The following is a 16,190-nucleotide window of genomic DNA, read 5'->3' as shown; positions in this document are numbered from 1 at the left end:
AAATGTGGTACCAAAACAGATCCTAGGTAAAGTGTGCACCCTAACAGTGTCCTGGAATCCAGACAAACAAAAAGGAGTAAGGAAAGACAGGCAAGGTAGAAAACAGAGATGGAAGACAAGAACAATCTGAGGTCAACAAATTTATAATTTCCTATGATCTATTCCTTGACAGTTTCCTTTATTTGATTTCACAACATAAAGTGACATGAGCAGAAATGGGGCTGAAAAAGATAAGTGGGAGTATTTTAAGTGGTACTCTTTAAAAATGTATTTATAGTTCAAAACCATTTCATACATCTTGACTTGTGTAACTAGCTTTTGATGGAAAATCACAAAGAGATGAGGCTTTAAGAATAATTCCATGCTTCATTATGTACTTCTACAACAGCAGTATCTGAAACACAATGCTATATATGTTCAAAGCTTTGCTCAAAACTGATCATTTTAAACACAGCCCTGAGTTATTTCTGAAGTTTTTCTAACAATATATAAACATGTAGAATTAGTCACAAAGGAACAGAAGAGTGGATAGATCTGAATGGAGCTGCAAAAGAATCAAGCAGAAAAACAGGAAGTTTTGACAGAAAAAGCAAAAATGCTACAAAAGCATATTTAGAAGAATGGCTTTATCATTTAGCAGGAAATCTGAAGAAAAAAGTCAAATTCAACCCACGACAGTTTCTAGAAGTACAATACAACCCACCCATTCATTTAATACAAGTAAATAAAACCAAAGTTTACAAGCCAGGCCAAAGTACTCCTAATTCAAATCAAATGCACCCTGAACAGGGGCAATTATTAATAGGTAATTATTAATTATGAATAGATGATTATTACCAGTAAGAGAACAGTGAATGATGACTATATACTGTGGACTTTCTCACTTTTATAGAACATGAAGAACATAAATGAAGAGGAAAAAAAGATGAATAATGAATTCTCCTAGGAGTACTATTCTCTACTAAGAAAACTGCAGCAGATAATAAATGGCTGAACAAAACAAAACATGAACACTTAGTATACTGGGAAAATATTATCAGATCTTATTAGAGAAATTACAGAAAGAACTGATTTTTTTTTTTTTTAAGATTTTATTTATTTATTTGACAGACAGAGATCACAGGTAGAGAGAGAGGCAGGCAGAGAGAGGAGGAAGCAGGCTCCCCGCCGAGCAGAGAGCCCGATGCGGGGCTTGATCCCAGGGCCCTGGGATCATGACCTGAGCCGAAGGCAGAGGCTTTAACCCACTGAGTCACCCAGGCGCCCCTGGAAAGAACTGATTTTAAAGATGCCAATTCTTACTTTGGTACATGTAGAATAGAAAAAAAAATAGCAGTCTTCTCCTTGATTAGGCATGCTGAGTAGATCCTTATATAAGAAATGGCTTCTTGAAAACAAGCCACTGCTTCCTCAAGGCGAGGACCAGCTCCAAGTCCTCTTGAAATGGGTTTAGTCTTCCAAAAGACAACTCAATCAGAGAAATCGTCTTTAAAATGCAATCCTAAAATAAGGAGACACGAATTAAAGTATTTCAGATAAATTCTTTCAACTTCTTCCTCTAAATCATCTCAACTTAAGAGCACACTGTTAAAACCAAATTTTAATTGTATTATGCTTGCCTACTTAGAGCTTTTATGAACCCTGATTAACATTTTATTCTTATGTGAACATTACACATTCTCATTTATAATGTAAAACTTTTGTTAAGGACACCTATGCCCTTCTTTTGTATTCTCTATGGAGCTTGTTACATGGCTTCAGCATAAGATTAAATAAGCCCTAATTCCATAAACGATCTACATTTTAGATCACGAATGGGACTTAAGCATTGTTTTACAAAGGGTATTTGCTAAATCTACAATCCACACAAACTTAGATATTTTTCATCTGACAGAAGTCCCAATATTTTCACAAGCATTTTTATTCCGAAAGTATGTAATTACAAGTAGGTGGGAAAAACGGCCTCACTAGAGTAACTGAAACAATTACCCTAGAATTAGCCTATGTAATGAAGATGGCCAAGGTATGTAATTGCACACCAATCACAACAAGGAGAAGTGGTCACTGGATTCTTCCAGTAAGGCAGTGCTTACAAAAAACAAACTGACCCCACCCTCAGCCCTTGCCACACCCAGGCCCCACACTGAAGCATTCCAGAAAGCTTCTAGGAAAGTAAAAACACAAGATAAGAGCCCGTATCAGAATGTGGAAAGGGTTTCTGCAGACTCATAGATCAGAAGACCAGGTTTCAGAAACCCTGATCTACAACTTGAAATCAATTAAATCAAAGTCAAACATATCTCCCACGAATTAATAATCTGAATCCAAGAAAAGGCGGCCACAATAAAAACCAGCCTTGAAGTCAGCAACCTAGGTTAGGAATTAAGAGTCTGCCATTAAACACATACTACAACCTTTAAAATCTGCAATACCCTCTGACATACAATTTTATTTCTAGAACTTATTTTGAGGTAAATACTCAACCAATATGCAAGGTAGTAATACACATAAAGTTCACTACCACTTCGCTTCTAATAATGAAAGCACATCTAGACATCTAAACGTTCAGAAACTGGGGTATGTTTTAAAAAATTATAGTACACCCAAGCGATGTGATAATATGCAGCGTCTTACAAATTTTGGTACCAGGAAATGAGGTGTGGCTGAAAAAAATATCTAAAAATGTGGAAGCAGCTTTGAAATCAGGTCACCAGTAGAGGCTAGAAGACTTCTGAGGCACTCAACAGAAAAAGCCTAAAAAAAACTACTACCAGAAAATCTGACACTAAAGGAGCTTCTGGTAAGGTTTCTGTGGAAGCATTATTAAGAGAATTAAAAGACAAGTCACAGACTGGGGGAAAATCTTTGCAAAATACATAATTCATAAAGGACTGGTATCCAAAATATACAAAGAACACTTAAAACTCAACAAGAAAACAACTCAAAGAATAGGCAGAAGATAGACATAGACATCTCATCTAAGATGACACACAGATGGTAAATGAACGTATTAAAAGATACTCAACATCTTATGTCATTAGGGAATTGCAAATTCCTTTTAGAATAGCCAAAATCCTGACCAATGGCACCACTAAATGCTGGTAAAAATGAAGCAAGAGGGTGTGGAAGAATAAGACCAAAATGTTAGCAACAGTTACTAATTGAGTGGTTGGTAGGATTGTAGGTGGCTATTTATTATTTTGTTTTATGCTTGGCTAAGCATTTGATTTTCTAATACAAGGCAACATATATATAATAAAGAATTTAAGTCTGCCTTAACTGGCTTGCCAATCACTGATCCACTACAGAATGGGACAATGACTGGACCTTTAATAGCACGCCACTGATCCACAAATAGGATTTCTCTGACCCCAAACACAAGGAATGTGTTCTGTAATGGTGGGTACACCAAAAGGTAATTAAATAAACTGCCTCAAAAAAACAAAAAACAAAAAAAGACCCAAAATGCCCCCCCAAATGTAAAAATTGCCTCAAGTCTCTAAAGGATATTCAAATAATTACAATGACACATACGCAAAAAAGTAAAAGTATTATTGAGAGGAGAATGAAAAAGTTTTAAAATAGAAAAATATTTTAGAAAAGACATACAAAAAAAAGGTTAGGGATCAGTTTCTTTTATTTATTTATTTGACAGAGAGCAAGCAGGAGCAGCAGAGGGAGAGGGAGAAGCAGGCCCCCTGCTAGCAGGGAGCCCTATGTAGGGATTGATCCCAGGACCCCGGGATCAAGACTGGGCCAAAGGCAGTTGTATAACCAACTGAGTCACTCAGGTGGCCTGATCAATTTCAACCTTGAAAACAATATCCCAAAGACTATCAAATCCTCGCTGTTTCAGGCACCCCCAACCTACTAATCAAAATGTTACTTATGAAACAGCAATAAAACAGTATGAATTGCATATTAGGGTTTGTTGTTGTTTTGCCTTAAAAAAAATTAGGCTCTGAAAAAATCCCTCAGAAGTAGAACATGAAAACTGAATGCTGAGCAGATGGACACTGCCTTACTAATGTTTCAACAGAAGTTACTTCATGTATCTGTTTTAAACACTGAACTTCTGTTATCTTTCTTTTGGGGTGGGGGAGAGAATGTAACTGCTATTCATGAAAATGGCCAAAATACCTTTCCTGAGATTTTTTAAAAAAGGAAAAAAGTTGACAGTAATACTACTACCTTAAGTTTACAACTCAAAACTAGATGCATACTGATAGATTTTTTTTTTTAAGATTTTATTTATTTATTTGACAGACAGAGATCACAAGTAGGCAGAGAGGCAAGCAGAGAGAGGAGAAAGCAGACTCCCTGCTGAGCAGAGAGCCCAATGCGGGGCTTGATCCCAGGACCCTGGGATCACGACCTGAGCTGAAGGCAGAGGCTTTAACCCACTGAGCCACCCAGGTGACCCCTGATAGATGTTTTTTAAAGGACTTTATTTGAGACAGAGAGAGAAGGAGGAGAAGAGGGAGAAGCCGGCTCACAGCTGAGCAGGGAGCCCAATGCAGAGCTTGATCCCAGGACGCCGAGATCACAGTCTGAGCCAATGGCAGCTAGCTGCTTAACTGACTGAGCCACCCAGGTGCACCCCATACTGATAAATTTCTTAAGCTTTAAAAGTTAAAACAAAAGTATTCATGATGCCAAGAAAATATGAATACTTTTCAATAGCAAAAGTAGGGAAGCCAAGATGAGCAACTGGCCCTCTCCAATCCCACCCCTAAATTAATGTAGGAAAAAGGAGAAATTCCTTTAAACTGTCATGTTCTCAGTAAGCTTTAAAGGATACAGCTTGAGGGGTCCTGAGTGGTTCAGTTGGTTAAGCCTATGACTCAATTTCAGTTCAGGTCAGGATCTCAGGGTTGTGAGATCAAGCTCGATATTGGGTACCACACCGGGTGTGGAGCCTGCTTAAGATTTTCTCTCCCTCTTCCTCTGCCCTTCCCCACCCCAAAAGAATACAGCTTGATACAAATGAATATATCATTACGAAAAAGACTGGAAACAAAAGAAAGTTCAAAAAACAAGAAAACTCAAATTTCTTGCTTCCCCCAAGAGATTTTTTTTTTTTTTTTAAATTACTTGAGAGATAGAGCATGCGTGTGTGTGCAGTGGGAGGGGCAGAGGAAGATGGGGAGAGAAAAAAAGCAGATGCCCTGCTGGGCGGTAAGCCCAACGCAGGGCTGGATCCCAGGATTCTGAGATCATGACCTGAGCTGAAATCAAGAGTCAGTTGCTTAACTGACTAAGCCACCCAAGAGAGATTTCAATACAAGTAAAAGCACAATAAACTGATGGAAAACACTAAAACTGAATTTTAAGATACTGTCAGGATATCTCTCAGAATGCTGAAAGATACCAACACAAAGAAAAGGTATAGAAGATGGAAATGATTTCAGGAGACTTAATTTCTATACAATGGAAATTCTAAAAGGAATGAAATTGATAGAGATAATAATAAAATAACAGAATTTCCCTAAACTGAATAAACTTTAGTCATTAAATTAAAAGGGGGTTCATCAGGGACGCTTGGGTGGCTCAGTGGGTTAAGCACCTGCCTTCATTTGGGTCATGATCCCAGAGTCCTGGGACGGAGTCCTGCATCCGGCTCCTTGCTCAGCAGGGAGACTCTTTCTCCCTCTGCCTGTTGTCTCAGACAAATAAATAAATAAAATCTTAAAATACAAAAACAAAAGGAGTTCATTAAATGCCAGGCAGGAAATCTCTTGTAAGACATCTCTGCTGGGGTGCCTGGCTGGCTTAGTCAGTCGAGCATGCAACTCCTGATTTCAGGGTTGTCAGTTCAAGTCCCATGTTGGGTGTACAGATTGCTTTAAAAAATAAAATAAAGACATCTTTACTATACCAGAGATATGCTGAGAATTTTGAATTCTAATGCATAAAGAAAGAATCATACAGATTTCTAGGAAAAAGTAGACTAACAGAAAATCGGACTTGACATCTAACATCACCTGACTCTCTACATGCCAAAAGACAAAATGCTACATACCAGAATTTAAAGGGAAGATTATGCCCTTAGATTTGGCCTTTCAAATTACATTTCAGTATCTCAGGATTTGCAAGAAGTTTTAGACATAAAGTCTCAAAAAGTCTATCATCTATACTCCATATATACTTCACATAAAAACTACTTAAGGGAGTATACTAGGTTGAGAAAAAGAACTTCACTTCCACTATTTCACTGCTTTTTAAAAAGTTTTAAAACCACTGCTTTGGATATCTTATTTGGGACACAGCTGATAAATCAAACCACACTATATTTAAAAAAAAAAAATCAGATCACATAATCAAAAAACATTTATTCCAGGACTAAGAGGGATTTAACATTAAAAAAAAATTCATTATTCATAAATGTAATGAGTAAAGGGGGATAAAAAAAAAAACTCTGGTATCTTAAAATTTCTTTTTTTTTTAAGGATTTTATTTATGTGATAGAGACAGAGACAGCAAGCATGAGCAGGGGGAGGGGTATAGGGAGATGGAGAAACAGACTCCACATTGAACGTGACATGGGGCTCCATCCCAGGACCTCAAGATCATGACCTAAGTCGAAGGCAGATGTTAACCAACTGAGCAACCCAGATTCCCCAGGTATCTTAAAGTTCCAAAAAAGAAAACATGGTTTTACAAAACCAGTGCTCTCACCCCTGAGCTATGGAGCCAAAAAGACATGATTTTAAAAAAGGATTTAAAAATAGCATTTAAAAAAGGTAAAAATGCAGCATACAGTTCTGATAAAAACTCAGTAAATTACAAGTGACCTCCCTGGCATACATGCACTCAATCATCAGAAAACATGAGCGCACACACACACACACACAGGAAAAAAAAAGAAAGAAAGAAAGAAAGAAAACATGAGCACAAGCAATATGGTAAACAATGGAAGTGACCTCATTCTGGACAAAAAAGGAGCCCTTGTTGTCTCCATTACCCAACATTCAGAGTCTAGTACATGAGTTAAGGAAATGTATAAAGACTAGAAAGAAGGCGGCAAAAAAAATTTAGTATCTGCAGATTATATGCTTGCAAACTAGCAAATCCAGCAATCAACAAAACATAATTAAAATAAGGCATTTTGGGGGCGCCTGGGTGGCTCAGTGGGTTAAAACCTCTGCCTTCAGCTCAGGTCATGGTCCTGGGGTCCTGGGATTGAGCTCTGCATCGGGCTCTCTGCTCTGTGGGGAGCCTGCTCCTTCTCTCTCTGCCCACTTGTGATCTCTGTCTATCAAGTAAATAAAATCTAAAAAATAAAATAAAATAAGGTATTTTTAAAAATTGGTAAATTTCCTATGTGCTAGCTTGGTAACAAAGTCCCATTCACAATAAAGCTATAAAATATATAGGAAGAAAACGAAGTATACAAACCTATACTAAAAAACAAACTGAAAAACAATGACACTACTAAGGCACTGAAGATCTGGATAATGAAGAAAGAATGGAGCAGAGGCTTAAAGCAGTTTACTTCTCCAAATAATCACATCAAGTGATAACAGGTTATTATTGGAACCAGATAAACTGTAAAATCATCTTGAATAACCAAGAAAGATAAGGAAAAATTTTATAAGTGAGGCACCTGGATGGCTCAATGTGTTAAGCCTATGCCTTCAGCTCAGGTCATAGTCTCAGGGCCCTGGGATCGAGCCTCAGCAGGGAGCCTGCTCCCCACCCCAAGCCTCTACCTGCCTTTCTGCCTATTAGTGATCTGCCAAATAAATAAACAAAATCTTAAAAAAAAAAATTTAGAAGGACCTCACTCTCCTTGATATTATAAGGGATGTGAAATATATCATTTAAGTGTAGTATTTTCAAATGAGTGTAAGAGCCACAGAATTTAAGCAAGCCCACAAATGTGATTTGTGAAAAAAGTAGCATCTGAAATTAACACCAAAAAACTGGCCTCCCATTTGAAAAAAAAATTTTTTTACTTCATACAAAGAGGTTCCAAGGGAATAAAAGCAAAGATGGCAAAGAGGCTTTTTAGCTCACTAACCAAAGCACTATACTAAGATTCTGGGAGTACATAAGGTGGCTCAGTAGGTTAAGCATCTGCCTTCGTCTCAGGTCATGATCCCAGGGTTTTGGAATCAAGTCCTGCTCAGCGGGGAGTCTGCTTCTCCCTTCCCTCCACCCCACTCATGTTTTCTCTCTCTCTCTTTCTTAAAAAAAAAAAAAAAAAAGATTCTGAATAACTGTGCTCAGCAAAAAGGAAAGCAGTATCTGACACCTTTATTACCATACATACTCATGGGAAGGAGAGGCAACAGGCAATGCCATCTAACTACAATACCTAGATTACCTTTTAAAGTTTTTATTTAAATTCCAGTTAGTTAACAAACAGTTTAGTATTAAGTTTCAGGTGTACAAGAGTGATTCCACATTTCCATACCACACCAAGTGCTCAACACAAGTGCACTCCCCCACTCCTTAATCCCCATCACTTATTTCATTCATCATCCCACCCACCTCCCCTCTGGTAACCATCAGCTTGTTCTCTAGAGTTTAGTCTGTTTCTTGGTTTGCTTCTCTCTCTCTCGTTTTCCCCTTTGCTTGTTCTGCTTCTTAAATTCCATGTTATGAGTGAAATCATATGGTATCTTTCTCTGACTCTTTGCTTAGTATTATACTCTAGCTCCATCCATGTCATTGCAAATGGCAAGATTTAATTCTTTCTTACAGCTAATTGTATACTGTTTGTGTGTGTGTATACACACACACACACACACACACACACACACACACATATATAAAACACTTGGGCTGTTTCCATAATTTGGCGATTATAGACAATACTGCAATGAACATCGGGTGCCCGTAACCCTTTGAATTAGTATATGTGTGTTCTTTGGATAGTAGCATGAATGATGGGTCATAGGGTAGTCCTAGCCTGCATTTTTAATATAAAAAATATAACCATCCAAGTACTGCAAAAAACATTATATAGGTTTTTTTTTAATAAGCTCAGATTGAAAAAAAACTTTTCCTATCATGAAACCATAGTTAAGAATCGTAATAATAGATTCTGACATAAAACGAAAAAGTTATATAGCAAAGGATAAGCAACATGACCAAATATTAGTATTTTTACTAAAAAGGATATATCAAGGACTTTTACAAATCAAAAAAGACATCATCAATTAGTAAACTGGTACACCTCTTTACAGAACTGTAATTCTACAAATTTACATCTGAGAACTGGTTCTAGGGAAACCGCTCACAAAGGGCTGTTACTGAATATGTGCTATTTTTATTTTTAATGGCAAACCCCAAATGTCTATCAATGAGAGATATATTAAACGATAGCACTTCCATACAAAGCAGTAACATCTTGTCATTAAACAAAACAAATGAGGCACAACTCTGTGCACGGATATGGAACTATGCCATGACACAGACACTGCTCTCCTAGGAAGAAATGCAATCACAGGGAGATTCCATCTTGGTATACTGCTTTTCCCTTTTTTGTGCATGTACTATCAAAAAAAGGGGGAGGGGAAGGAAATGCTTCCATCCCTAAACCAAAAGCTTGTAAGTAATTACAAGAAAAAAAGAGCTTGACAATGATTCCTTTCCTTGATTCAGGAAAATTATACCTTAAAATTACAAAAATATTCACTCCTTTAATGAGAAAAAAACCCATTCCCGCACTTACATTAGCTGGTTGCTCTCAACAGGAACCTCTGTGTCTTCACTGAGTTCCAATCTATTACGCCTGTAGGTCGAACCAACACTCAATCCATGAATTAATAATAATGGGGCAGAAAGAATTTTCCTCCTCACATTGCCAAGGAAACCTCTCAGCCACAATTCAAACACAGGGCGTGTTTTTAAAACATCTCCCAACTACTGGGAGATTAAGTCCATTCGAATAACCTTTGTCAGACTGGAGACAGCTAGGCTTAGTTATCTCCTCAAAAACAAAAACAAAAATAAAAACCAACAAAAACAGAGTTCATTTAAAGATGAACTTCAGAGTCAAAGGATTATTGGGAAAAAAAAAAAAAAAATCCATCTTCCATAGCCGAACAATAGAATTTAAAAAGAAAGAAGAAAAAGAAAAAAGAAAAAGAACACCAAAATTCAATAAGATCCAATTTCTGGTCTTCAAGATTTCTTCACCTATTAAGAAAAAAACAGAAACCTTCCCCCATCTTTATTATCTGTATAATAAAAGCATACATACTTGTATGAAAAAATATAAAGTGTTTTATGTATATAATATACATATACATATATACTAACTGGCTTATACACACACACACACATATACACAAATGTGTAGAAATAAAACATCTGGGTAAGTTTTCCCTTTTAAAACACACTACAAAAGCCTTCAGATTTGGGTTCATTATAAAAATAGTGAACTTACTCTTATACCAAAGTATCATGACGTGTATCGGTAGGTTACACTAAATTTTGCCCAGCCCATAGAAGAAACATGAAGGGAAAGCCTTACACATGAATCAATGTGTATAATACGGATGTATGTACATCATTATCATATTTATCATCTCAGGGAGTGTTTAACCAAAAAAGATAGAAACGTATAGTTATCGAGTAACTACAGAGTGGTGCAGCAAGCTGTAGAAGGCAGAGCAGCATTATAGCCATCCTGAACTGGCGCTGTCAAAATACAGAAAGCTTCTATCTAAGGGAAGACTTTTTCTTCCAGTGTCACTGGCATGACATTCAATATTGGCCCTGCAAATGGCTTGCTTATGCAGCCTGGTTTCTTTTTCTTTTTTTCTTTTTTTTTTTTCCCCACAAGTGATGGCTCAACTAAAGACTTTGTAATTATTCATTTACTCCAGTTAGTAAAAGGGTAAACTTTTGGAGTTGAAATTTCATTTCACAATGGTACATTTACCATTTAAGAATTAAAAAAAAAAAAAAAAAACCAAAAAACAAAAAACCCAAAAAACAAAAACAAAAAAACGATTTTGATACATAGAAATGAGTTCTAAATTTTGAAACCAGCCCCGTAACAAAGCAATTTTGATTCTCATGTAATAAATACTACATAATTTCTAGGCTAAATCTTGCCAAATACTATCCAAGACAAAACTAAAATCGAAACTTAAAAAAAAGTGGACACCTTTTACTCACACTTAATACTAGTCAATTTTCCAGGAAATTTTTGGGCAGGGAATATCCCCAAATCTAAAATGAAAAAAAGGAAAAATTGGGATCTCACATTAGTTATTCAGTCTGAAACTTGTAATAGACTTTTACTAAAAGTCATCATTTTCTGGCCTCCCACTCAACCACAGAAACATACTTTAAGAGTGGAAAGGGACTTTAAAGATCACTGAGATCAATTCTCTCATTTTACCAGTGAGGTAAATCCTAAAATCTGAAAATATTGAGTGCTTATGTTTAGCTAAGATTAAAAGCCAAAAAACAATCTCACAGTTAAGAATACAGCATTATGGATTATTCAGCATATATATTTAAAGACATTTAAGATCACTTAAAATTAGAGAAACATTCTTTGGGAAATGGACATGGTATTTGTCAAAAGTATGCTCCTGGGGCTTTTACTCCAATTTCAATTTTTGTAAACTTTTTTAATGTTATTTGCCCATACATTTGTAAAAAGTTCCCATACAATCTTTTGTTGTTTTTATACTATTTTCTAAAGGTTAAAAAAGGCAATTCAAAAACTAAAAGTAATTTTTTTTTACTGTTTTCTAATGTTTTCCTTTTGCACAGATCCAATCCTAAATATAAAGGGTAACTCTATCACACTCAGTAAGTTGAAATGATAAAGCTGACCAGTATGAGGAGGCAATCAGAAATTTCCAAATTTCACTTTGTTTTTGCCAAGCTGTAAGTATGGATCAGGGATTTTAAAGAAACAGAAAAATGGGAGTAAGGGGGAGGAATAAACAGCTTAGGATACTTTTTTCCCTCAATTTCATTGGTTTCAGAGCAATCAAACTTCTCATGATGGGAGAAATTTTTACTTAAAACCAATTACAAGTTTAATCTACCAGCCAGAAATAGCCTAAAGCCTTTCAATGCTGCACTATATTTTTTTAGGTCAAAAAATATCTTTTCTCTCTTAATTGGTATAAACAAAATTTCAAGAGACAGCTACACTGAGTTACAACTGTGGAATTTTTAATCTTCACTTTGCCAGCATTACTATTACCACTGAGGAATTTTCAGCACGTTTTGTGTTTTCAGGTTTCCCCAGATTTGTGTATGAAGAATAATTAGTATAACTATATATAACAACTATAGCAATTCAGATACAGTAACATAGGAACAAGTTGCCCATTTCAAATGGAAAACGGAAAAAGAAATTAAGGTAATATTTCTTTTTCATTGCTTTGAATAACTTCATTCCCAGGATCCCAGCTCAGAACCAATGTAGAATAATCATAGTTAACATTTTTCAAGTTCATTTTCAAAAACATCAGCTGTTCTATATTGTCAAAGTCCAGGCTCACGATCTGTTTTGGATGAAACTGGCTATTTGCAGTAAAGATACATTCGGACTGCCAACTACACATGGGGCAGCTTAGATATTGAATGGCAACTTGGGTCAAAGCTGGCCATATGCTCACCTTCCTCTGCCAGTAAATCAAAGGGTCACCACCTCCTGAGATATCTGAATACTTCTCTTTGAAGTATTCATCCACTACTGCTATGGCGGAAGGAAACATGAAGCTTTTGCTTCCAATGGCAACATTATCTACAGCTGAGCTATCAAAAGACCCTGAACTGGAGGTGCCTTCTCTTATAGATGAGGTAAACGAATCAGCTCCTACAATGGCTGGGGGACCAGAAGCATCTGACGTTGCAATATGGCACACCTCTGAAGATTCCATGTAATTGCAAACTTCTTCTGCAAGGATCTGCTTATAAGTTTCTAAATCAGCACCTTGAGGGAAAAAGTCTTCCAAACTGTTTTTAAAGCAAGGATCTAACAAAGCAGCCAAGATACAGGGCTTGGATTTAAGCATGGCACTCAGTAGGGTATCAGTTTCAAGTTTCAGAGATAAACTGTCCACCAGATTGAGTGCCTGGGTAATACCTCTTATTTGAAAATCTTCTCTGAGTTTCTGCAGAGAAAGGAGCAGATGATGGATTAGGGGGAGCACCTGGTTCAATCCTGTGGTCTTGACACTCACTTTCTGGGTGGCTTCCTCAAATGGTTTAAGAATATCACAAACATAAGTCATTAAAGTCCACTGAAGTGAGGTGAGCACAACCCCACTAGCTCTACCCAGACTATGATGAACTGAGTAGCAATGCTCCAAGAGCCATTTTAACATATAAAAGGTAGAAATCCAATGGCCAGTTTCATCCTGCTTCAAATTCTTCCACGGAAGCTGATGATCATTTTGAAACTCCTGCAGAATCTGACGGGCCTTGACTGAATGACTAAAATGATGACAGGTTTTCCTAGCAGCTACTAACATATTCTCAATGCTTTTGTGCTCACAAAAAAAGTCCTGAATGACTATATTTAAACAATGCAGGAAGCACGGCACATGGGTAAAACCTCCATCTTTGATTGCATGTACCACGTTAGAGGAATTATCGGAAACAATAAAGCTAGGAATGAGGAAATTAGGAGAAAGCCACAAACCAATCTGGTCATTTAGTTCTTGTAAAATGTTGGTTATCAAGCAGTCTTTGGCCAACCCTGTTACACAAAGTACTGCCCACTTTCTGAAATTAGGGATCCTGCCATTACTGGAAGGTGCAGTTTCCAAAGAGACCCAGTGCACAGTCACGATGAAATAGTCAGTGGATGGGTCATGGGTCCATATGTCCACAGTCAGGTGGATCTTTTGGCTTTGAACATTCTCCAAAGTTAAGAAAATTTTTTCTCTGACCCAATCGTATAATTGAGGTACAGCCTTTGTGAAAAAGTAAGTCTCAGATGGTAACCTATAGTCTGGGGCCACAATCTGCATGAACCTCTGAAAGGCTGGGGTTGAGAAGTAGTTGTAAGGATGCATATCCTCCACGATCATCTGAATAATTGCCTGACTTATTTGACTTGAGACTGAATTTTCAGAATATGTCGTTTCTCTCTCCTGTGCATGTGTCAGAGTATCTTGCTCTGCAACAGGAATAGGACTCTCAGATCTTCTACTATTTTCAACCTCTAACACAGGAGGTTCATCTGAATCTGAGTCACTAAGGTCCTCAGCTGTTAAATCGTGGCTGCCTGTAGACTTCTCTCCATGCAGGGGATCTCTTAAGAGATCATTTCTCTCAGTCTCTCCCTCATCTAATCCATTTCCAACTGCACCACTGTCTTTGTTGGCAACAGCCCAATGGATGGGATGTGTGGCCTGCAGGTGACGTTGAAGTGTTGAAGTTCCTAAGTGAGAACCTGGCCTACCCCGGCTCACACTTCTTTTACATATATTACACACAGCTCTTGAGATGTGCTGAGGATCAGTATAAAAAAAATTCCAAACTGCAGATGTCTTGGCTCTTGTTCCAGGAATTAAGGCATGCTTGACAATATTACTTTTGATGAGAAATCTCCCTCTTTCTGCCCTCAGGGCATCAGACACTGATTTATCACGTTTCTTACCCATTCTGTTTTCATCTAATGGATCAGTAGACATATATTCAAAGCTTCCATTGCTTCCAGCAGAAGAGGGAGATAAAGGCACATCCAAAGTAAAATCCTCTTCCCCACTAGTGACTCCATATTTGTTGGCCCTGGTCCAGTGAGGTGAATGCCTTGCCTGCAGATGTCGTTGTAGCGTAGATGTCCCCAGATGGCTGCCTGGTTTACCCCTGCTAACACTTTTTTCACAGAGGTTACAAATAGCCCTCCAGGTATACTGGGGGTCGACATGAAAGAAGTGCCATACAATGGAGGTCTTGGCTCTGGTACTAGGTAGATAGATCTGTTTTTCTATATTGTTCTCAAAAAGACTTTCTTCATCCTGCTCATGGGCACTGGAAGTTAATAAAGCAGGGGCATCTGCAACAGGCCTCCCAGATCCCAAATCTTTACTGAACTTTTTCGCGAGAAGCAGTTTTTTTCTTCGCCTTTTCCCCTTAATCCGTAAGCCCTTCTTTCTTTTCTTTTTAGCAGGCAATTTTGCCTCTTTATCCATTCCTTCTGCCACCATCTTTCCCTCTAACACATCTTCTTCATCTGTATTAGAATTAATAGGAACACATCCCAGAATCCCAGCACCACTAAAAGTGCTGCATCGTCTTCCAGAAGAGAGTGAGGAAACTGGTACACTTAAGGTACATACACTCATTCTCTTTGTGTCTCCAAAATTCGTACCAGAATCTGTTAGTGGGTTTATTACTCAAGTAGAAATACAGCTGTTCCTCTCTAATTGCATTACCTCGTCTCCAATTTCTATGGGGAATCAAATTCCCTTTGAAACAATGACTTCCAAGCCAGGTTATTTTTGGAGGAAAAGTGACAGCAATGGAGAACATTCCCAAACTTTTTTCTTAGAGGGCTTTATGATCCCTTCCAACTTCTGAGTTCTGAATCTGATTTCAAATAGTCCAATCTCTTCATGTTATAGAAAACAACAACTTGAGGTGCACTTTCCCAGAGTCAGAGTTAGTAGCAGCTAGAAGCCAGGTCTTCCAAATCCCAGGCCCACGTTCTTTCTGCTTCATCAAGAACTACATCTCCTTGAAATGCCTTCAGCTTTAAAAATATATATTTTAATGATGCGTCATGGTAGCAACATCAATTTCCCTTAATTCTGAAATTATTTTCAGGAAATTTCACTTAAACAAAAACATAGTGCATCATTCAACATTCATCATTTAGGACTGTGATTTGACAATACAACCCAAAAAATCAATTCTGGGAATATAAAGCAGACTCCACATACTGGTCATTAACAGCAAATGCTAGTTGAGCCCTTTCAGCTCTAAATAAAAATAACACAATTTTTAAAAATGTGGATGGCTAAAAAAAAAGTGTTTTGAGAATAAAAATTTGGGTCACAAGCTGCATTTTCAATTTACTGTTTGTATCAAGAGTTAATCCAAATTTAGTTTTCAGACATTTTTAAACTGGAGAACCTTTACTGCCTGTAAATGAGTAACTTATGAGTTGAACTCTATATAAACAGCAAAAACTGAAATTTGAGCTTTAAACCACTTTCATTCCTTTTCGGTTATCCCTCCCCTTCCCCCAATAC

At 37.3% G+C, this 16,190-nt stretch overlaps 2 protein-coding genes across 6 annotated transcripts in view; both read right to left on the bottom strand.

Annotated features, from left to right (window-relative positions):
• ZC3H11A (zinc finger CCCH-type containing 11A) overlaps positions 1-1,501 on the bottom strand; it is a 26,890-nt gene extending 25,389 nt beyond the window's left edge. For both annotated transcript variants that reach the window (XM_082702085.1, XM_082702086.1), the window contains exon 1: positions 1,303-1,501. In XM_082702085.1, the coding sequence (XP_082558211.1) occupies positions 1,303-1,356 (54 nt within the window). In that variant the 5' untranslated portion in view covers positions 1,357-1,501. The remainder of the gene's footprint in view (positions 1-1,302) is intronic.
• LOC309849468 (zinc finger BED domain-containing protein 6) lies at positions 1,303-16,190 on the bottom strand (the record flags this gene model as incomplete). Of its 4 annotated transcripts, none has more annotated exons than XM_082702083.1 (3): positions 1,303-1,501; positions 9,683-9,742; positions 11,126-16,190. In XM_082702083.1, the coding sequence occupies one exon, from the start codon at positions 15,279-15,281 to the stop codon at positions 12,339-12,341; it is 2,943 nt and encodes a 980-aa protein (XP_082558209.1). In that variant the 3' UTR covers positions 1,303-1,501; positions 9,683-9,742; positions 11,126-12,338. The 4 variants fall into 4 exon arrangements, with proteins under 4 accessions (XP_082558209.1, XP_082558207.1, XP_082558208.1 ...); XM_082702081.1 differs by having other exon boundaries at positions 9,683-10,149; positions 11,137-16,190; XM_082702082.1 differs by having other exon boundaries at positions 11,137-16,190.

Source organism: Mustela nivalis, assembly GCF_964662115.1.
Source record: "Mustela nivalis genome assembly, chromosome: 16".
Classification (NCBI taxonomy): Eukaryota; Metazoa; Chordata; class Mammalia; order Carnivora; family Mustelidae; genus Mustela; species Mustela nivalis.
This window is presented reverse-complemented; position numbering and strand designations above follow the sequence as displayed.